We start from the raw sequence: 20158 nt of genomic DNA, 5'->3' as shown, positions 1-20158 counted from the left end.
TTTTTTTTAAAGTAGAGACGGGGTTTCACCGTGTTAGCCAGGATGGTCTTGATCTCCTGACCTCATGATCCACCCTGCCTCGGCCTCCCAAAGTGATGGGATTACAGGTGTGAACCACCACGCCCAGCCTGATCCTGACTTTTTAATTCCAGCTCACCTACATTTCCAAGAGCCCTCATTTTCCAAGAGTGAGAAAAGTCTCTTATCTTGTCAATGATACTGTCATTTCCTAGTGTTAATCCCAATGTTGCTTCCCTAATTGATCTGCTACCAAATCCTATTAGTTTCTCCTTTTACTAAGTTCATCCTTTCTTCTTCAACCTTACTGTCTCTCTCATTCCAGGCTCATATTAAGCCTACCTGGATGACCATATCATCTCTTTACTGTCCTTTCACGGTCCAATCCAGCCACTCAGATTCCAAATTAATCTTCTCAAAGCACTGGTTTTGGTTTGTTTTTTATACCGTGACCTGGATCGAAGCGTGTGGTCTGCTGCTCAGGAAACCACAGTGGCTGCCTCCTGCCTCGTGGACCCAATGTCAAACTCCCATTCAAGGGCTCACCTGCCCAACCAGCCTTCAGGTTCCCTCTCCCTGGGAGGCTGGTCTCTTTTGCAGTAGGGACTGCATCTCACTAGTATTGGTCCCTGGGCTTCCTGCTGTCATTTCTCTGCCCAATGTTCTCTCTATCCTTAGAAGAGAGGCCTACTTACCCCTCTTCACCACATTGCTTCTTTCATAGAACATTGGGAATCACATATACTCCCCCCAAATCTTTGCTGAGCAACTCCAGCCCAAATTTCCTTTTCCTTTCTCTGATTGTCACAGCATCTCTCAGTGTCTGCTGATTCCTGTACAGTATTGTTTTCTAATTCCCTCTCTCCCTGCCATGTGAGTCTTAACATTCCAATCAAACTTTGGCTCCAAAACAGAAGTTTTTTTCTCCTAGGTCCTTGCCAACCCTAACTGTCTGTATTTCTACCTTGAATTCAGCACAGTGACTGGCACAGGATACCCACATATTATAAAGGTGCAACTTGGTACGTTGACGTGACCTCAGCCTTTCTGCATCATCGAGCAGTCCCTCTCTTCTGGTATTTTCTGGCCCTCATAAATAAGCAGAGAGGGGCTTACCTGTGGTGATTTTCTTTCTGAGCTCCGTTAGGAGTCATCTTGAAAGTGCGACCTAATGAAACGCTTCCCAACTGGTGAAGATGGGTTGAGTGTATTTCAGAGGATCCATTTAATGTAGATTTCAAATATGTTGCTTAAGGTGAAATATTGGACCTGAAAATGTCTGGCTCTCGAGATCTCAAGGGCTGATTAATGGTTGTGTTTCCTAAGGATTAATTAGTGTTCATTCGTGACTAATTAATTGGTGGTTGTGTTTATTAAGTCATAAAGGTCTCACAACTTGCTCTCACATTCTTCTATTTATTTTACCTCAGCTTGGGGAAGTTAGTATCCAATCCTGCTTACCGGGAAATTTACACACCTCCTCGTAAACCGCTTGAATTTCTAATTGGCTGAGTATCAGTTGTGTCCCCTTCATAAGAGCAAAGCCCCCTTTGGTGCCAGCTGGCATTTTGAGCATTGCCCCAGTTCCCCTTGAAGCTATCCCAGGGGACTGGAAGGGGAGGCAGACAGGAGTTGCACTGAGCTACTCCCCTGGGGTTGGTGGTAGTAGCTAAGGTGCCATTGGGAATTGGTCAGGGTGACCCATCTCTGACTAAGGTAGGAGAGGACAGATAGGAGTCTCTGCCTAATAAGGGAGTAACCGAACTCTGAAGGGGCCACTGATTATCTGCTGGGAGGGAGAGGTGATATTTCACAATGGTTACAATTGTGATCTCTGGGTGGTACCTCAGTCCTGCTGCTTACTGGCCCTGAGACCCTGGGCTAGGCACTTCTTTGTGTCTTTCATTTCCACATCTGTCAAACAGAAATAAAACTAGTACCTAATCATAGGGTAGCCATGGGGAAGAAATGATCTGACAGGTGCGAAGCACTCAGAATAGCATCAGCATGGTGTTAGGCGGTGGACAGAGGGGAGAGAACATGGGGAGGTGATGGTGAACTTCTCTGGGTAGAGAAAGTGATGTAGGGGGGTGACTTAGTAGAACATCAGTCTCCTCACTGAACACCTAGGTTGGCAGGGAGTGGAGGCCAGCAGGAGTCATCCACCCCCTTCCCCTTCATAGCTCCTGTTTCTGCCTCCCCGAGCTGCATGCCCCGTCTTCCCAGCTGGAGAAGGCCACTGTCAAGCCACTGCCCTCCCTGTTGTAGCTGCCCACAGGCACCAGGCAGTCCTGGTGGTAGAGTCTGCAGGCTCCAGCAGCCAGCAGCCAGCCATGCAGAATGGGGAACCCCAGAGGCTGAGCGTGAGACCAAGGCAGTGCCATGGCTGTCCTCAAGCTGCTCAAGTTGGCTCAGATCATCCAGTGCCTGAGTCCTCCACAAATGCTGCGTCCCTTGCTCTCTGTCCACTCCAGTTTCATCCAGGGACTGTCCCTAATCCCAAGGAATATGAATTAGGGGGTTTAGGGCAAGGCTCAGCAGCCACAACTTGGCTCATAGAATTCATTCACTTTAATAGGATTTCCTCTTTTTAAAGACAAACTTCCTTCTGAAACATTGTGAGAGGTGGGGCCACATAACTGGGATCTCCAGGGGAGATTCTGAGTGGGCCCCTTCCTCCCCACGCCCCCAACACCCCCTTCAACAACAGAAGCATGACCTTTCCCTCCCTTTTCATAAGTTGCCCAAGCCCCAGGCAGCTCCATCGTCATCACCCTCAACTTCTCATGATGACAACAGTGGCAATACCACATAGGTTCTTGGGGATGCTGGCCTAGGGCTGGGGGAACAGAGGACCTGGGAGGCCTCTATGGGTCTAAACTCCAAGGCAGCCTGTGAAAAGTGAGAAGATGGGGTTGAATTTACAGTATGGCACCCACTTCAACACTTGGGGGACCAACCTTAAGAAATCTATGGCACTATTTATTTATTTATTTACTTATTTATTTTTGAGACAGATTCTTACTCTGTTCCCCCAGGCTGGAGTGCAGTGGCGCAATCTCGGCTCACTGCAACCTCTGCCTCCCAGATTCAAGCAATTCTCTTGCCTCAGCCTCCCAAGTAGCTGGGACTACAGGCATGCGCCACCACGCCTGGCTAATTTTTTTTTTTGTATTTTAGTAGAGATAGGGTTGCACCATGTTGGCCAGGCTGGTCTCAAACTCCTGACCTTGTGATCTGCCTGCCTTGGCCTCCCAAAGTGCTGGGATTACAGGTGTGAGTCACTGCGACCAGCCCCTATGGCACTCTTCAGCTCCATAGAGTCAAATACACTTAACTATTTCTGCCTCACAAAGATGCACTTCGATAGCTGAAAGGGTAAGGACTGATCAAACTATGTGATAGTCACCACCAGCACCCAAAATAAAGCAGCTATAAGTTATTGAGCAACTGTGACAGCATTTTGGTAGGTTCTTTGGACACAGTATAGAGATGAGTGATTGAAGGCCTGGCTTCTGAAGCCAGAACACTGGCTGTGCTCACATGCTGTGTGATTTTGAGTGAGTTGCCTAACTTCTCTGTGCCTCAGTTTTCTCATGTGTAGTGGATACTCTGATAAGGCACCCAGATCCTCATACCTCCCCAGCACTGAGATACTCAGTCCCCAGCTCTCAGAAGGAGTGTTCGCTGCTGATGGTGCAAAGCTGAGATCCCCTCCCAGAATTGCCCTCAGCAGAAAGGAGCTGCCTTGACCAAGTTTTAGGCCCCTCCCTGGGGTTGCTGCCTGCAATAACTGGCATCCAATATGGGATGCAAAGGCTGCACTCCAGGACAGCTCTGAAGGAGAAACTCAGCTCAGAGCTTCTCAAGGGATCAGCTGATTCCACGCAACTGCACAGCACTTAGCCTCCCCACTTCAATCCTGCTCCCTTTTTCCCTCTCGTAGATGTCCGAGAGCATTCCCGGGTGAACATCCTGCAGGCACATCTCAGAATCTCCGATTGTTTCCCACGGAACCTGACCTGCATCATGTAAAATACCAAACATACAGAAAAGGTTTCTCTCCCTCCTCTTCCTCCTCCTTCTCCTTCTCGATCATCTTCTTCCACTTCTTCTTTTCCTAATTCCAGAGAAAGACATTAACACAGAGCTTTCCCAGGCCTGTATTATGTTCTGGTACCTAACCGACAATTTCTGGTACCTAACTGACATTCCGTGAATGTCGGTTGAATGAGTGAAGGACCAGAACATGGTTCTAACAGGCATGAGCCCCTTTCTAGGGAGGCCATCCCATCATGAAGGTATTTCATCCCACCGCCACCCGACTGCTGTACTGACGCCCGTTGTCCTCAGCTATGAAACACTGGCCAAGCATTCTGGTACTTCTTTCCAACCTGTCCCTCGATGCTCTTGGTCTCATTTTTCTCTTCATGATTCCCAACTGTGTTCTGCACATTCTTTCTCCTCCTGTGTTCTTTATTTCATCCTTTAATCTCAGTTTCTGTTTTTTTTTTTTTTTTTTTTTTTTTTTTTGAGACGGAGTCTCGCTGTGCTCCCAGGCTGGAGTGCAGTGGCGTGATCTCGGCTCACTGCAAGCTCCGCCTCCCGGGTTCACGCCATTCTCCCGTCTCAGCCTCCCAAATAGCTGAGACTACAGGCGCCCGCCACCACGCCCGGCTAGTTTTTTTGTATTTTTAGTAGAGACGGGGTTTCAGCATGTTAGCCAGGATGGTCTCGATCTCCTGACCTCGTGATCCACCCGCCTCGGCCTCCCAAAGTGCTGGGATTACAGGCTTGAGCCACCGCGCCCGGCCTAATCTCAGTTTCTTAAGTTAAATGTGCATGAATGATGATGGACATCGTATATTCCATACGAATACAGATAGACTTGGCAAAGTACCTGCTCCAAACACAACCACCGCCATTATATAAAGGGCCCATCGCAGCCCCCAATTGCTGTTTTCTTCTGGTGTAATCTCCCACTGCAAATTCTTGCGTCATTTCAAAGGAGAGAAATAAGAAAGTCCCGCCTGGCTGAGTCAGGCACAGTCCTGAGTTCAGTGTTGGATTACCTGACTCATCCAATAAGACTTGTAATGTCTTGCTCAGGAAACTTGTGGAATCTCCCTCCCTGGAATTACTTTTTAAATAGAAGAAATTCTCATTTCCTAAGGTAGGTTAAAGAGAGGAGGCTCTGGCTTAAAGGCAAGAGAATAAGCTTGATGACTTAGAAAGGCTAAGCTTCCACAATTTGAAGATTTTTGTGGGTTTGTGAAGACACATGAATGTAAAAACTAAATATCCTTTAACTGCAGTTTTTTGAATTGCATTAGTTATTGAAAAGTGTCAATTCAGCTTTGTTGCAGGTGTTAGTTTGTCAGCCAGCAACAGAAACAAAAGACAGCTAACGAACTCAGAGCAGCAGCATTTCAGGAAAAGGCACGGAACACGCAGTGGGAACAGAATTAGGGAAGAACCAGGAGAAAGGATAAATCAGGGAGCAGCAGCTCTGAAATAAACTTTGACTAAGTAGATGCCGTTACGTCTGGGCTTTTCTGGGTGCCAAAATAGTTGCGAAATGTAAATGATAGTAATTTTGTTGTAAGAGTCTTAAAAGAAGGCCAGTTGTGGCGGTCATATTTTAATGCTACTGTATAGTTTCCTAGGGCTGCCATAACAAAGTACCACGGACTGGGCTTACACAACAGAAATTGATTTTCTCATAGTTCTGGAGGCTGGAATTTGGAGATGTGGGGAAGGTCGGTTTCTCCTGAGGCCTCTGTCCTTGGCTTGCAGATGGCCACCTTCTCCGTGTGTCCTCATGTGGTCTTCCCTCTGCGTGTGTCCGCAGTCCTCATCTCCTTTTCTGATAAGGACACCAGTCATAGTGAATTAGGGTGCACCGTCATGACCTCATTTTAACTTCATCACCGCTTTAATACAGTCATATTCTGAGGTCCTAGAGGTCGGGATTTCGACATATGAATTTGGTGGTGGTTGGTGGGGGACATAACTCAGCCCGTAACGGCTAACATTGCCTCCCCTGATCGCTCCGTCTGTCATCGTGAGTCAAGCTCATCCTGAGTTTTATAAACATTGCATCGTCCTTGGAGAATGAGCAGACCGTTCGGGTGGGATGGGCTGAGGCACACCTGTCCCTGCTGCCCTCCTGGAAGCCTCCCCGTGGAGCTCCTGGCCTCTCACTCTCCGTGTGCCCCAGCTGCTCCTTGAGGCCCCTTCACACCCCAGCTCTTGCAGATTTCTTTTCCCTGGCAGCTCCCTAGCGCCTCCCTCTGAGCCCCCACACAGGGGTTCCACACGCTTCTCGTGAATTCAGACAAAGATGCCTCAATGTTGAGTAAGCTCGATGGCGACAGGGCAGCATGGCACACACCGTGGGCATCCAGAGACGCCCGTGTGCCATATGCCTTCGTGAGTTGGGGTGGAGAGGGGATTGGCAAGTTGGAGGTGTGAAGCAAGTTTTTATTGATGGAGAAGGCCCAGAGGAGCTGAGTAATGCGTTCTTTCCCCCAATCCGATTTCCACATCCTGTGACTGGGAGAGGCAGGAGAAAGTCAGGAGGAGCTTGACTCATGATGACTCTAGGAAGCTCCAGCCTGAGGAAAGCAAGTCACATGGACTTCACACGCCGGGCGGAGGTGGCCTCTCCCCAGAGAGGGCAGACCTGGCCCAGGCTCAGGACAGGATTAATTGCCCTGCTGATAGAACAGCGCAGGCCTCTTCCCCTGGGCCCAAGCCCATGCCTGCTCTTCCTAACTACAGCAGCGGCCTGGCCTGCTGCGACCTGAGCAGCTGGAAGTGAAACCAGGGTGAGGTGAGGCTACTGGTGGGGGAGGGAGAGAGGAGGGAGCTTCTCCCAACTCCCTGTGCAAATGACTGCACATCCAAATTCTGCAGCCCTGAGGGTGTGAATGTGAAAATCACCAGCAATAATGAGAAGTATTAGGGTGGCAACCTCTTCATGCCATTTAAAGCTGTTGCCCCACCCCTCCCTGAGACACCCTCTTCAGGTTCGAAACCTCCTCCACCCCAGGGCCCATGATTTCCTATCTTCTTGCTCTTCTACCCCCTGGTCATTCTTTAGTACCTTCGTGTCCCCTTCTCCTCCTGTCCCTTAGACAAGGAGCTTGCCCTGCTGTTTGCTGCCTACTTTTCTGTTCTCCCCTCTCTCCTCTCTCCCTTTCCTGCAATCTTGTTCCACAGAAGGGCTCAACAGCCTGCATCTCCCCAGCCCCGCCTCTCTTGAGACTGCAGGGTCTGAATTTCCAAACGGAAGTTCCTCCAGGCAGGTGGTTCTCAGCCTCAGCCGCCCGTGATTAGAATCACCTGGGAGGATTTTAAAAATCCCAACGCCTAGGCCCTAGCCCCAGCCTGATTAAATTAGAATCTCTGGGGGTGGGAATCAGGCCTCGGTGTTTTGTGAAGTTGTCTTTCATTCTCCCACCTGGAGATAATTGTCTCTCTTCTGACCTCCCACAATGCTTTATCTGAACTATGCTCAGAAAACTGATAATTTTTTTTTATTTTTTAAAAGTCTAGCTCAAGAGCAGGACGGCTGGGTTTGGCATCTACCAGCCAGGAAGCTTTAGGCAGGTTTGTTTCCTCATTTGTAAAATGGTGGTGGGCGGGGGGTCTAATGATAGGACTTGGCTCATAAGGTCGTTATGAGAATTAAACACATAGCTCAGTGCCTGGCACATGCCAAGTAATGAATAAAAGGCTGCTTCATGGTTTTGAGTAGTAAGATTTTTGAGTGCTAAACTTGTGTCTCATTCAATGGTTCTAGAACTTTAGCCTACGTAAAGATTAAATAATCTTTTTCAGTATTTAAAACCTGTATTTTATATTCTGTAAAGTGTGTCTTAATAAGGTTGGCCAAAAATTTCTTTTTTTTTTAACTTTTATTTTACATTCAAGGGTACATTTGCAGGTTTGTCATATAAGTATAGATTATTTTGTGACCCAGCTAATAAGCTTAATACCCAATAGGTAGTTTTTCAATTTTTCCCCTCATTCCCCCTGGATAAACAATCTTTAACAAGCTCTGGAGAAACTTATTAAAAAACAAACTCTTGGTCCCCATTTCCAGAGATCTTGACTCTGTAGTCTGGGATGGGATGGAGGTCCTGCATTTCTAACACGCTCCAGGGTGATGGGTGCAACTGGTCTGATCCACCTCCGTATCCTCTCCTACCCACCCCCTCAGCCCAGGAACAGCACGTGGCTGACTTTGCTAGGTCTTTCCGAGAGTCCAGAGCTCAGAGATTGTTCCTCAACAGCCACCTTGATCAATCACCAGCCCAGCATCCCAGGCTCTAGAACCTTCCTGACTTATACCCTAAAAGCAGAGTCCAGACTACCCCTCTATACCAGTCCAGGGCTTTTAAGGATTTGGATGGATTCTGTCAAAAGCCTAACTTAAACCCCTGCAAACTCTGTATCTTCATGACCTACCAGTCCTTAAATGAGAAACCACAGAATTGTGCAAAGCGGTAAGAATGTACAAAATTTGCCTTCCATATCATATTACTTTCTTGAAAAATACCCTCCTTCTCTTTGTCCTGGCTTTGGGGACCACACAGCACTTAGTAACCCACCAGAGCTCATGGCTTGCTCTGTCCCCTTGGATGTAAATTGCTGCCGCGGCCAGATTGCCTTTGTGAGGCCTACAGGTGCCCTATTTAAGGAAGAAAGTGCACAGGCTCTTCTTCGGCTAAGCAAGGCACCATTTTGTGTGTCTTTTTTGGGAGAGCGCAGAGATTCATGGTGGTGCTCTTGACCTGTTTCCAGTTTCTCTAGTGAGATTTCAGCACCAGGCATTTTTCCTATTTTTCTTTCCCAGGAAGACTCCGACTCTGTCCACCCTGTATCTGCCTCTTAGCCTTTGAGCTGTTTATTTGATTCTTCCAACCTCTGTGCCGCCAAGATATCTATCTCCTTACGTTCCCCTTTTAGGCTGACTCTTTATTTTGTTTCCATGTTAGCTCAAGTCCATTACACTAAATACTGTACACATTATTATCCCCTAAACAAATTTACTCAATCAGTCTTAGCGAGCAGGGTCAGGACCCAATGAGCTGGAAGCCCAACCCTTGAATTGGCTCTCAACCCCAAAACAACTCAATAGCCACCCCCTCTCGAAGCCACATTACTCCCAGAGGGATGGAGTTTTCCATCAGTGAAGAAGGTATTAATTAAAGCAAATGAAAATGCCCTCATTTGTTGTAATGGATTTAGCTCTTGCAGACCGTTTTCTACGGGGTCACCTGCCTGGATGATGTGCTGAAAAGAATCAAAGGGAGAAAAGACATTAAGTTCCTAACTGCCTTCAGAGACCTGCTTTTCACCACACTGGCTTTCCCTGTATCCACAGTAAGTTACAAAGATGTGTGCATAATCTAACAGACATGTACATATGGACAAAAGCTTCTCCTGGGCAGCCAAGCTGTTTGGGAGCTCATAATAGGAAACCACACCCACTGCATTTACAACAATGTCCTGTCTGGGGACTGCACCACATTGCCCAGTGTCTTTAGGAAATAGGGCACACTAGTGATCAGATTTATCACTAGCTTTTGTACCTCTGCAAAGGCTTGGCACAATGTCCTTATTGCTGTCTAATGGGGAAGTTTGAAAGACCTTTCTTAATCAAAATACAACTGAGACAACCTTGGTTCCATCAGGGTGATGGGAATGGAGAGCCCTAGGAGGGGAGATGACTAATTTTCCCCTTTTATACATCTTGTTTCACTTGCTACAATAAGCATATGTTACTTCTGCAAGTGGAAAACCATCAAGTAATTTTTTTTTTTGAAAAAAGAGATGAGACCTTCAAAGGTGGCACATGGAAAAGACAACCAAGGAGAGAAAGACAGCCTGGTATGGGGTACACAGTGGGTGCCTCATTGATGTTGCTGAGTGGATGGATGTCAGGAAGAAGTGAGACATATGCCAGGGACAGTAAGCTTGTATGCTGATGCTGTCCACATTTCTATGACATGTTCATGTTTTCCATTCATTAGCTAGAATGGAAACAAACAGAGATCAGGCATGCCAGCTGCCCAGCAGGGCCTATAATTAGAAATGACTACCTTCTTCTACCTGTCCTGCTTCCTATAGTACGGAGACTTCAAACTTAAATGCAAAATGCAACTCTCCAAGCACTAATGAGTTCTCTGATAACAGAGCACGGATACCTATTACTTTGCAGGATACCTCTACCTCTGCCCATGTAAAATCTTCTAATGACGAAGCTTTTTGGTTTTGGGGGGTTTTGTTTTGTTTTGAGACAGTCTCACTCTGTTGCTCAGACTGGAGTGCAGTGGTGTGATCTCGATTCACTGAAGCCTCAACCTCTCAGGCTCAAGCGATCCTCCTGTCTCACCTTCCCAAGTAGCTGGTACTACAGGTGTGTGCTATCATACCTGGCTACGTTTTTGTATTTTTGGTAGAGACATGGTTTTGCCATGTCGCCCAGGCTGATCTCGAACTCCTGAGTTCAAGTGATCTGCCCGCCTTGACCTCCCAAAGTGCTGGGATTACAGGCGTGAACCACCAAGTCTGGCTATAGTCAAGTTTTTAAAATCAACAATGAAGACTGTTTATTTTGTTACGGCTTAGAAATGGAGCCTTTGAAATGTCAGAAGATAGGAAGATCAGAAGTTTAATAGTTTTTAACTTCCTTATCTTTGCGTTGACTTTGTAGCATAGAGGATCGATGCTTTGACAAGAGAGTCAAGGAGTACAAGAGGAGATCAATTCAAAGTTCTGAGCACCAGGGAGATCTAGCCCTCAGTCAACTAGCTTGTGCACTTTCCTGGGAACTTGGCACTTATGGTTCTCAGCCTTCCTGCTTCCCCTAACCATGCCTATTTAGAGGGTGGACAAGGAACATGTATGACTCAAGTCACTCCATGTGCCTACTCTCAGCATTCCTGGTGAAAGTTTAGAAAAAGAAGTTATTGGTTAAAATAAATGACTAATGGTCTGGGAATCCTGTTTATTCATATCTTCTCTGCCTGCCACGATGACAAACAATTGATCTCTAACTCTCTGGCACATTGAGGAATCCCCAGAAAGAGCAGATATAGCAATGAAATGAAGGGAAGAATGCTTATTGTAGAATTTCTATAATGTATATGTTCTACATTCCTATAAGGTATATGTAAGATATCTTTAAAATGGTTATCTGTTTTTATTTAGCTGTGTTTCCTTGATTATCTTAGAAAGCCAAGCCTAATGATGCTATTTTTTGTGTTTTATTTTCCAGTTTGTATTTTTGGCATTCTGGATCCTCTTTCTCTACAATCGAGATCTCATTTACCCCAAGGTCCTAGATACTGTCATCCCAGCATGGCTGAATCATGCAATGGTGAGTGAGGGGAAAATTCAGTGAGCATAGAACACCAATAGCCTCTGTACCGAAAACTCCAAAGTGCCTTATTTATGTTTCCAAATGTCTCAATTCTCAGCATCCAATTCACCCTCTCTCTCCACCCCATCACTATTTATTTAAAGGGCATATTGAAGGTACAAAATGAACACAAGCCAGTGCTATAATTACAGTGAGTCTACTGAGAACACAGGAGATGTCCAGGCGAGAGTCTGCCATGTTGCTTAGGAAGTCATTGAAAAGACACACAGTTCTGAGAGGGCAGGCCTGAAAGAGAAGCGATTTCTGCAAATATGTCATAAACTTCCAATGTATGGATGAAATCAAGCAAGCTTTAAAAAAAAGCCCACCCCAACATCCAAAGAATATCTCATAGCTGAGCAGCAGTTACTTAAGTAACACGCTTTGTCATGATTCTGCATCACAAATGGGATTAGCATTTACATATTTCTAGGAATACATTTCCATTTGGTTTTTTATTCAGGCTTGTGTTTTAGAGAGGCTGAATAGTAAACAGAGCCTGTTCTCAGATTTTTAGGTCACTAGAACCTGAATATCAGTAACAGGGACCCAGACGAGCAGGGTTGGCATGAGGTTGTCCAGGTCTGGGTTGGAGGAGGATAACTGAGTCATTGGCACAATGTGAACAAAGTAATTGTTCAAAGACCTAACTCAGCTTCTCAATACTTACAAATGTGTTTCCACATCAATCAGGAGATTATAAAAAGGTCTCAGATTCTGTAAAGCTAATGACATTTAAAAACCCAGGGGATAGCCGGGCGTGGTGGCGGGCGCCTGTAATCTCAGCTACTCAAGAGGCTGAGGCAGGAGAATTGCTTGAACCCGGGAGGCGAAGGTTGCAGTGAGCCAAGATCACACTATTGCACTTCAGCCTGGGCGACAAGAGCGAAACTCCACCCCCCCGCCCCCCCCAAAAAAAACAGAAACAAACAAAAAAAACAGGGGAAAGGCACAAGGAAGTGGCATGTCAAGACCCCTCAAAGATTCACTCACAGACTTTCTTCTACCCTCACTCTTGCCCACCTTTCCATGGTCTTAAAACTCACAAGATGACCAACTCAGAAAAACAATTCAGTCTACTAACACCGCCCCTGCCATGAGCCCTGGTCTCCAGAAAAAAACTAATTTCAGCCTAAATTTTGTGCTCAGTGAGTTATTGATGATTGACTGACTAATAGACTACAGCTCTGAACTCTTTCAGAATTTAGGACCAGAACTGCGTTAACTAAGTCTGACCTCTCAGGAACCCTCCTCCTCTCAACTTTTTCTTGTCAAACTCTTCACCTTCCCAGTTTCCCATGAATGTTAATCTGAAACACTGATGTCGTGAATATTCCTGCCCTTTTTTTTTTTTTTTTGTAAGAAATGGTACTTTATATTGTACAAAGCATGTTTCTCAGCTATGGGCTCATTTAATTCACACAGCCTTCTTTAGAGAACTACTATAATCCTGATTTTTACAAATAAAAAAATAAAATAAAAGCTCGGAGAGGATAAGTGATGTGCCTGAGGCCACTGAATTCATAGGAAGCACAGCTAGGATGGAAATCTGAGGCTCGTGCACCCTTTGTTGCCTTTTGCTACACTAAGTCCAGAACTTGTGATTCGATTTGGTTTTGTTTCATAATTCACCAGGCAGTCAAAAGGACCTCGCTTTGCTTGATCAATATAGCAAAGTGTGAATTCTTACTTTAAAAAAAAAAAATCCCGAATCCTCATCTGTATGCTGCTAAGCCAAAATTCTAAGAAAATGAAGGGATTTGAAACTACTGGCTGAGCTAGCTGTTACTAAAATAATAAAAAGGCAGAATCTTGTAAGTATCTTTTATGTGGGGCCAAATGCACCTGTCAAACACCTTCTCAAGGTTTGTGTGCTTATCTTGTAGTTTTTTTTTCATAGTGACTACCATCTCCCCCCCCCAACACTTTAGGGTTGATAGAAAGTTGGATTTCTTTCAAATAGTTATGATGATGGTGCCCAATATTTGTGACCTTGCTAAGTAAACAGCCATATGGATTTGTGATAATTTTGGAAGCAGAGGGCTGGATAACATACATCACATCCATGAGCTAATTAGCAAGGCAAATACTGTGCAACAGAGATCCTTAAATATTTTTGTGCCTCACAAGCTGAGGGGTGCCGTGGACCTTATCCTTTGCCCTTTGGTCATTCAAGTAACCTGAATCCCTCAGAGAAAAGGAGCAAGGGTCAAAGGAAGTGGAACAATGGTGACAAGGAGAGAAGAGGAGGAGGAAGCTACCCTAGGTCATGTACAGACGTTTCTGTGTTTCTCTCAATTTGATTGAAGAAACTCTCAACAGATCCATCTCTAGGAAAAATGTTGGTATCAGCAAAACTGGCCTTGGGTGTCCCTAACGCAGTCATCCCCAAACTTCCTGCCTTCTTTTGACGTCTGCTCCAAATTAAGTGTCCTAGTAACTATATCTCATCTCTGTCTTCTAGACTGTGTTCCTTGTTCTGGACATTTTCTGTCCTCACTATTAAATCTTCTTGGCCTATTGCCTCAAGGAATGTTCTCTGCCAAGTTCTTAAATACTAGTGTGAACTCATGGTAGAAATGGCTGCTACTATGTCAGTTTGTTAACACTTCCCACATTTTGCCAGTGCCTGTCCATGATGGTCCAAAGGAAGGAATACAATTCTGGGAAATCGCCACTATGGCAGCCAGAGTAATGATGGGCAGTCCGGCTGGACATTTGGTACTAAGTGCTTCTGCGTGGGGCTGGCCCTGTTCCCTGTATGGCTCCTTTTTCCTTTCCACAGTAGAACAATTGCCTTCCATCACCAGCGCCATGCGGTCCTGAAAGCTTCTTTCGTTTCTCAACACTCCCTATGTTTGCTATTTTAGCCTTAGCTTTGGAATATTTTCCCCATTGCTGTTTATGATGCTGCCCCAGTTGTTATGAGTAGTATCTGTCAAAGTAAGAAATACCACTCTCCCCTTGGACACCGTGTGGTTGTAGGACCTTCATAAGTAATCAAGTCTTTGGACCGCTCCCGGCTCAACCCTTGTAGCTCATTGGAAACTTGTCATTGCAGCAGGACTATTCTAAGCGGATTGTGTCTCTAACAGACATTTTCCTGCCCTTGTTGTGTATTCAGACTAAATAGAAACATCAGTGAGATATTTGCATCCACCGTGGACAGGGCACCTTAATTAAAGTAGATCAATCTGACTGTTTTAGTGCTAAACAGTTCTCCAATCTTCATAAAACAAGGGAAAGAACAGCAAAGTATTCCTTCAGGTTTTGCCAGGAAAACATTAACTCCTCAGGTCTTATCTAAATGCCTACTAAAGATAGAATCAGAGCAGACAGATTTAAATAGCAGTAAGCGGACTCCCAGTAACTGAGAAAATTATCAGATCCTAACCGGAGGGGAGTTGGGGGACTTATTTCTCTGGAAATCAACCCAAATTGTTCGGGTTGCCCCAAAGGAGAGGTGAAATAGATCAGAGAACTCCTCAGAGCCCCTTCTATCTTTGAAAATAGTACATGATTATTGAGAATGTGTGTGCAAACTTTAACAACTGTCAAGGACTGCATGAATATAAGGTATTCTCATGTAAAACTTAAGAACTCCCAGCCAAGATCCACTGGCTTATTCTCAATCCATGATCACAGAGTCCTAGAACTAAAAAATTTCATTGATGTTAATGGGGGTTTCAAAACAATCTGCTATTGGGAGACAGGACTTTCCCTGGCTCTTAAAATTGGAGAAAGTCCCAAATACAGCCACCTAGTTATTTAATATGTTGTCATTTATTCACTTGAAAAAGAGTAGTTAAGCACCACTACCTGTGTGACACTGTGATTGATATTGAATGAGGGTTTTGACATCGGGCAGTCTTAAATCTGGTTGAGTCTAATGTACACACACAAAGTTGAAATACTGACTTAATGCTAATACAAGGCAGTGGCATAGGTGGTGTTATGCGGAGGGACATGGTTATTGCTGAAGGAAGAACATGGACAGGAGGGCTTCTGTGCCCCACGTGTCCTGGCCTGGCTGTAACTCACGAGCAAGGCATGGCTAGTTGGCCTGGATGGCCTTTGAGCCCTCTCCCAGGGATGTGCTGGGAAGTCAAAATGCCCAGGGAGTAAAACTTAAAATCTTCTACTTTCTTCCTCAGTCATAGCATGCAAGATGTTGTTATTAGCATTCAGACCCAAACACAGATTTTTCTCTGCCACCCATAAGCTTGGTGTGAAATTGTTGGGCTGCTAAGTAGGGGTGAGTAAGGTCAGCCACCCTTCATCCCAAGCATTGCAAACTCCCCCCACCCTTCCTGATTCCTCACCCTCAATTCAGCCCCAGTCCTGGGCATAGGTCACCCAGTCTGCATATCTTGGTCCAACTCAGTGGTTTTCAACCTTTACGGAAGAGGCTCCTCTGTGAACCTGAAGAGATCTATAGACGGTTTTTCCAGGAAAACACAAATACCCATAAAATTTTGTGTACAATTTTAGGAGGCTCATGAGCCCTCCAAATTCCATTTATGGGCCTCTTACCTAGAACACCTGACATAACTGAACGTACACTTGAAAAGAAGGCCCCCAGATGGTTTCCACTGCTGAGTTCAAATCAAAAAGACAAAATGAAGAATCATGCATTTGAAGAAAATCACTCGTACATGCTTTGTGTTGTTGTGTCCTTATGTGGGTGACAAGAAAAACATCAAATATGGTCCCTAATCTTAAGAAATTTAAAAGAGATATTACATACCTAATCTAATATGCAATATAGCTAAGATGTATAATAATAAGCAAGACATTTGATTTTAACATAAGGAAGTGCTAAAAAGTATTTATCAGATGCCTGCTATGTACAAGGCCCTCTTCTAAGAGCTGAAGACGCAGCAATGAACAAGACCATCGAACAGATCTGTCCTTGTGGACTGTACACACATCCCAATGGGGAAGATAAGCAGTAAACACACAATAAATAAACAGGGTGAGAGAACAGAGCGGTGTGTGAGTGGGCGTGTGTGTGGAAAAAAAGCAGGTTTAAGAGGGTACAGGGAAATCATGGTGGCCAAGGGATGCCTCTATGATGAGCTGATATTTTAATAAAAATTTGGATAGAGTGAAGGAAACAGCCACAGGACATTCTGGCAGAAGAAAGGCTCAGGCAGGCAGAACAGCAAGTTTAAAAAGCCTCCAAGGAAATACTAGCATCTCTAAAAAACAAGAAGGCCAGCGTGGCTGGTTCAGAATGAGGAGGGAGGAGGTGAGAGGGTGTAGCCAGGGTTCAGATTATGCCTCATGTGACTTGCAAGGAGTTGGCATTTTATTCTGAGTATGATAGAAAAAGTCACCTCTTCAGGGACGCCTTCTTTGTACCTCCCTAACATACATATATACACTTAATAATCCATATGGCAAAAAGAAAGATAGAAGATGTTTAGCCTAAGCCGCAGGGAAGGAATGTGGATACAGAGGCTAGGGAGGTGCAAGGATTATGAACAAGGAAATCAATTGTTCCATTTAGACATGTGAGTTTGAGACACCTATTAGATAATGATGTCAAGATGTGGAACAGGCAACTGGACATACTGCTCTAGCTTGGACATGTGTAGGGTAGCTTTCTGGGATGGTGACATACATCTGATTATCTTATGCAGATTGTTTTTAAAGTTAAATTTAATAAAATCACCTGGGGAGTAGTTATGGTTAGATAAGATATTCCAGGAGACTAAGTCTTGGAATACTCCAGCCTTCAGTAGGGAGACGGATTCAGCGAAGGACACCGAGAAGGAGGTGCCAGGGAGCTAGGATGAAAAACCCAATGCTGTGTAGTCTCCGGGAACTCAGTGTAAAAATATTTCAAGAAAGAGGAAGTGTTTTATGTCCAAAGCTGCTGAGAGGTGAATATGATGACCTTGTAAGAGGACTCGAGTCAGACCTTTCCACTGGACTTGGCAGTTTGGTACTTGCTGTGACCTGTTCAAGGGCAGTTTTGAGAGTGTGTGGGGAGAAGATAGAGCCTTGGTTATGCTCTGTCCTTATGGACTATATACACACCCCAGTGGGGAAGATAAGCAGTAAACACACAATAAATAAACAGGGTGAGAGAGCAGAGTGGTGTGCTTGTTGCTATTACAAATTAATGCAAATTTCATAGCTGAACACAGTACAAATGTGTTATCTTAACATTTGGAGGTCAGAAGTTCAAAATGGGTTGTATGGGAGAAAATTCAGTTACTAGCAGAGTCGCATTCGTTCTAGAGTCTCTGGAGGAGACTCCGTTTCCTTACTTCTTCCAGGCAGACCACTTACCTTCCTTGGCTCATAGCTCTTTCCTCCTCCTTCAGAGCACATCACTCCAGCCTCTGCTTCCACCATCTTCATATCACCTTTTTTCTGCCTCTGCTGTTCCCACCTCCTTCTTATGAGGATCCCTGTGATTACAATGGGCCCATCCAGATAACTCAAGTTAGCCTCTTAATCTTAAAATCCTTAATTTAATTACATCTTCAATGTCTCTTTTGCCATGCAAGGTAACATATTAACATATTCACAGGTTCCAGGGATTAGGACGTAGACATCTTTGGGGACCATTATTCAGCCTCCTGTGCTATAAGATAACACCATTGAATACAAACCTAGGTCTCTGAATTATAACCCTTTCCACCCCAATTTCGAAAAGGCTCTCTTAAACTAGGTATAGCAAAAGATTCCATTTGTTCTGTTGCATAAAAGTGGCAATAAATTATTTAAGCTCATGTAATAGTGACCTCTATTCTAAGTATTTTCTTTTTTTAAAAAAAAATGTTGTGCAGTTACCTATCAATAGAAAAAGTAAGGCACTACATATATAATTTGATAGAGATTGTATGATACAGACACAAAGTGTAGCAACAGTAGAAAAGGTAAAGCTCAGAATGGCTGGTCAGAGAAGGAGATCAGATCTCAAAGGATATTGATAAGTAGTGATCAGTAGGATATTGATAAAGGTGACAGCACATTGCCAAATACTGACAATGTCAAATCAGGTTTTTCCAAAAGGTTCTTCTCTTCCTCTTTCCTTCCACTTCCCCTCTCTGCCCCTGTTCCCTCAAAGAGAATTGCTGGCTAAATGTCAGTCTTCCAAGGGGCCCAACAAAGAGACTCTGCTTGGCATCTCGCTAGTGAACAGTAGGCCTCCCTTTGCAAATGTCAATGATATGAGTCACTACACCAGCCCCATCTCACTCCCTGCTGGGTGAGCAGGATTGCCCTTCCTCCGTACTGCCTAAAGAAATATTGGCCTCAATTACATTCTCTGCAACACTGGCCTAGAACATAAGCAGGGCAAGTGGATCAGAAGAAGAGAAGCAAGAGAGTAAAGGCTTTATTTACCTCAAGATGTGGGAGAACATGCTTTCTGAACTATCACAGAGCAGACTAATGGATCATGACCAGATGTTCCTTTTTGCAGCCAGAATCAATGCCCCACCTTGCCCCACCTTCTCAATGTACCAGCACCACCCGGAAGTGCTTCGTGTAGGGTATTAAAAAGCCACTTTCTTTAGAGACCATGGAGAAAACCTGGAGACTGTGTGTTTCATGTAGCTACACATATGGGATTCTCGTTTTAAAGAGTGATGCTGTATCACTGCCAAAGCATTAACACAACAGCCAATATTCATTAAAATCTCATCATGTGCTGAGCACAGAATGGGCACTATTTGGGCTAGCAGGGGATAAAAGACAATATTCCCATCATGAAAATAGTAAAAAGTCAAAGAATAAGCCACAAGGTGCTGTCAAAGAGTGCAGGATAAGGTCCAATGAATGCCATGAGCATACTTCTAAAGGGAAAGTCACTTCCCACTGTACAGGTTAGAACAGGTGATGAATGAGTTGGAGAGTTGAGCTGGGGTGCAAAGGTTGGGTAGAAAAGACAGCAAGTGATGTCCAAGTATGAGGAATAATGAGCCAAAGGAGAGAAATGTCTGAGCCCAAGGCAGGCTCAGGGCACCATGAGTAAGTAGATCAGCGTATTTGTTTCCTAGGCTGCCATAACAAAGCGCCACAAATTGGGTGATTTAAATTAACAGAAATGTATTCTCACACAATTCTGGAGGCTAGATGTCTGAAACCAAGGTGCTGGCAGAGCCGCACTCTCTCAGAAGGCTCCAGAGGAGAATCTGCTGCATGCCTTCCTCAGTTTCTGGTGTTGCCAGCAGTCCTTGGCTTGTAGACACATCACTGCAGTCTCTGCCTTGTCATCACATGACGTTTTCCCTGTTTGTGTGTCTGTCTTTACCTCTCCCTCCTTGCAGATATGTGCCTCTTCTCCTCTTTTACAAGGATATCAGCCAGGTTGGTTTAAGGCCCCCTACTCCGGTATGACTTCATCTTAATTAATTACATTTGCATTTGTTTCCAAATAAGGTAACATTCTGAGATTCCAGGAATGACATGAATTTTGAGGACACTATTTAACTTAGTACAGTTAGTTTGGCAAGAACAAAGGTATCAAAGAGGGGAAAAGCAGGAGATTCGTGTGGAAAGAGACGTGGGGTCAGATGTTGAAGGGCATGACTGCTAAGGATTTTGTTTCTGTTCTGTAGGCAAAGGAAATTGATTGAAGGTTTTGAACTTGGAATAGTCTCTACCTTCAAGTGCTCATAATTAGAGAGTAAAAGATTGGGGGAATTTAAGAGATGTTGCCGTCATACAGGGTGGGTTAGCGTTGGA

General features: G+C 44.8%; 1 protein-coding gene across 2 annotated transcripts in view; it reads left to right on the top strand.

Moving 5' to 3' along the window:
- The window catches only part of ADTRP (androgen-dependent TFPI-regulating protein), a 67889-nt gene that overhangs the window by 2124 nt on the left and 45607 nt on the right, over window positions 1–20158 (top strand). The window contains exons 2-4 of one of the 2 annotated variants that reach the window (XM_011989660.1): window positions 7579–7632; window positions 9277–9411; window positions 11309–11410. In XM_011989660.1, coding sequence (XP_011845050.1) covers window positions 7579–7632; window positions 9277–9411; window positions 11309–11410 — 291 coding nt within the window. The remainder of the gene's footprint in view (window positions 1–7578; window positions 7633–9276; window positions 9412–11308; window positions 11411–20158) is intronic. The other variant, XM_011989661.1, reaches the window with a different exon arrangement.

The sequence above is a fragment of the Mandrillus leucophaeus genome, unplaced genomic scaffold, assembly GCF_000951045.1.
Source record: "Mandrillus leucophaeus isolate KB7577 unplaced genomic scaffold, Mleu.le_1.0 Scaffold36, whole genome shotgun sequence".
Taxonomy (NCBI): Eukaryota; Metazoa; Chordata; class Mammalia; order Primates; family Cercopithecidae; genus Mandrillus; species Mandrillus leucophaeus.
Note: the sequence above shows the minus strand (reverse complement) of the source record. Positions and strands in the feature narration are given on the sequence as shown.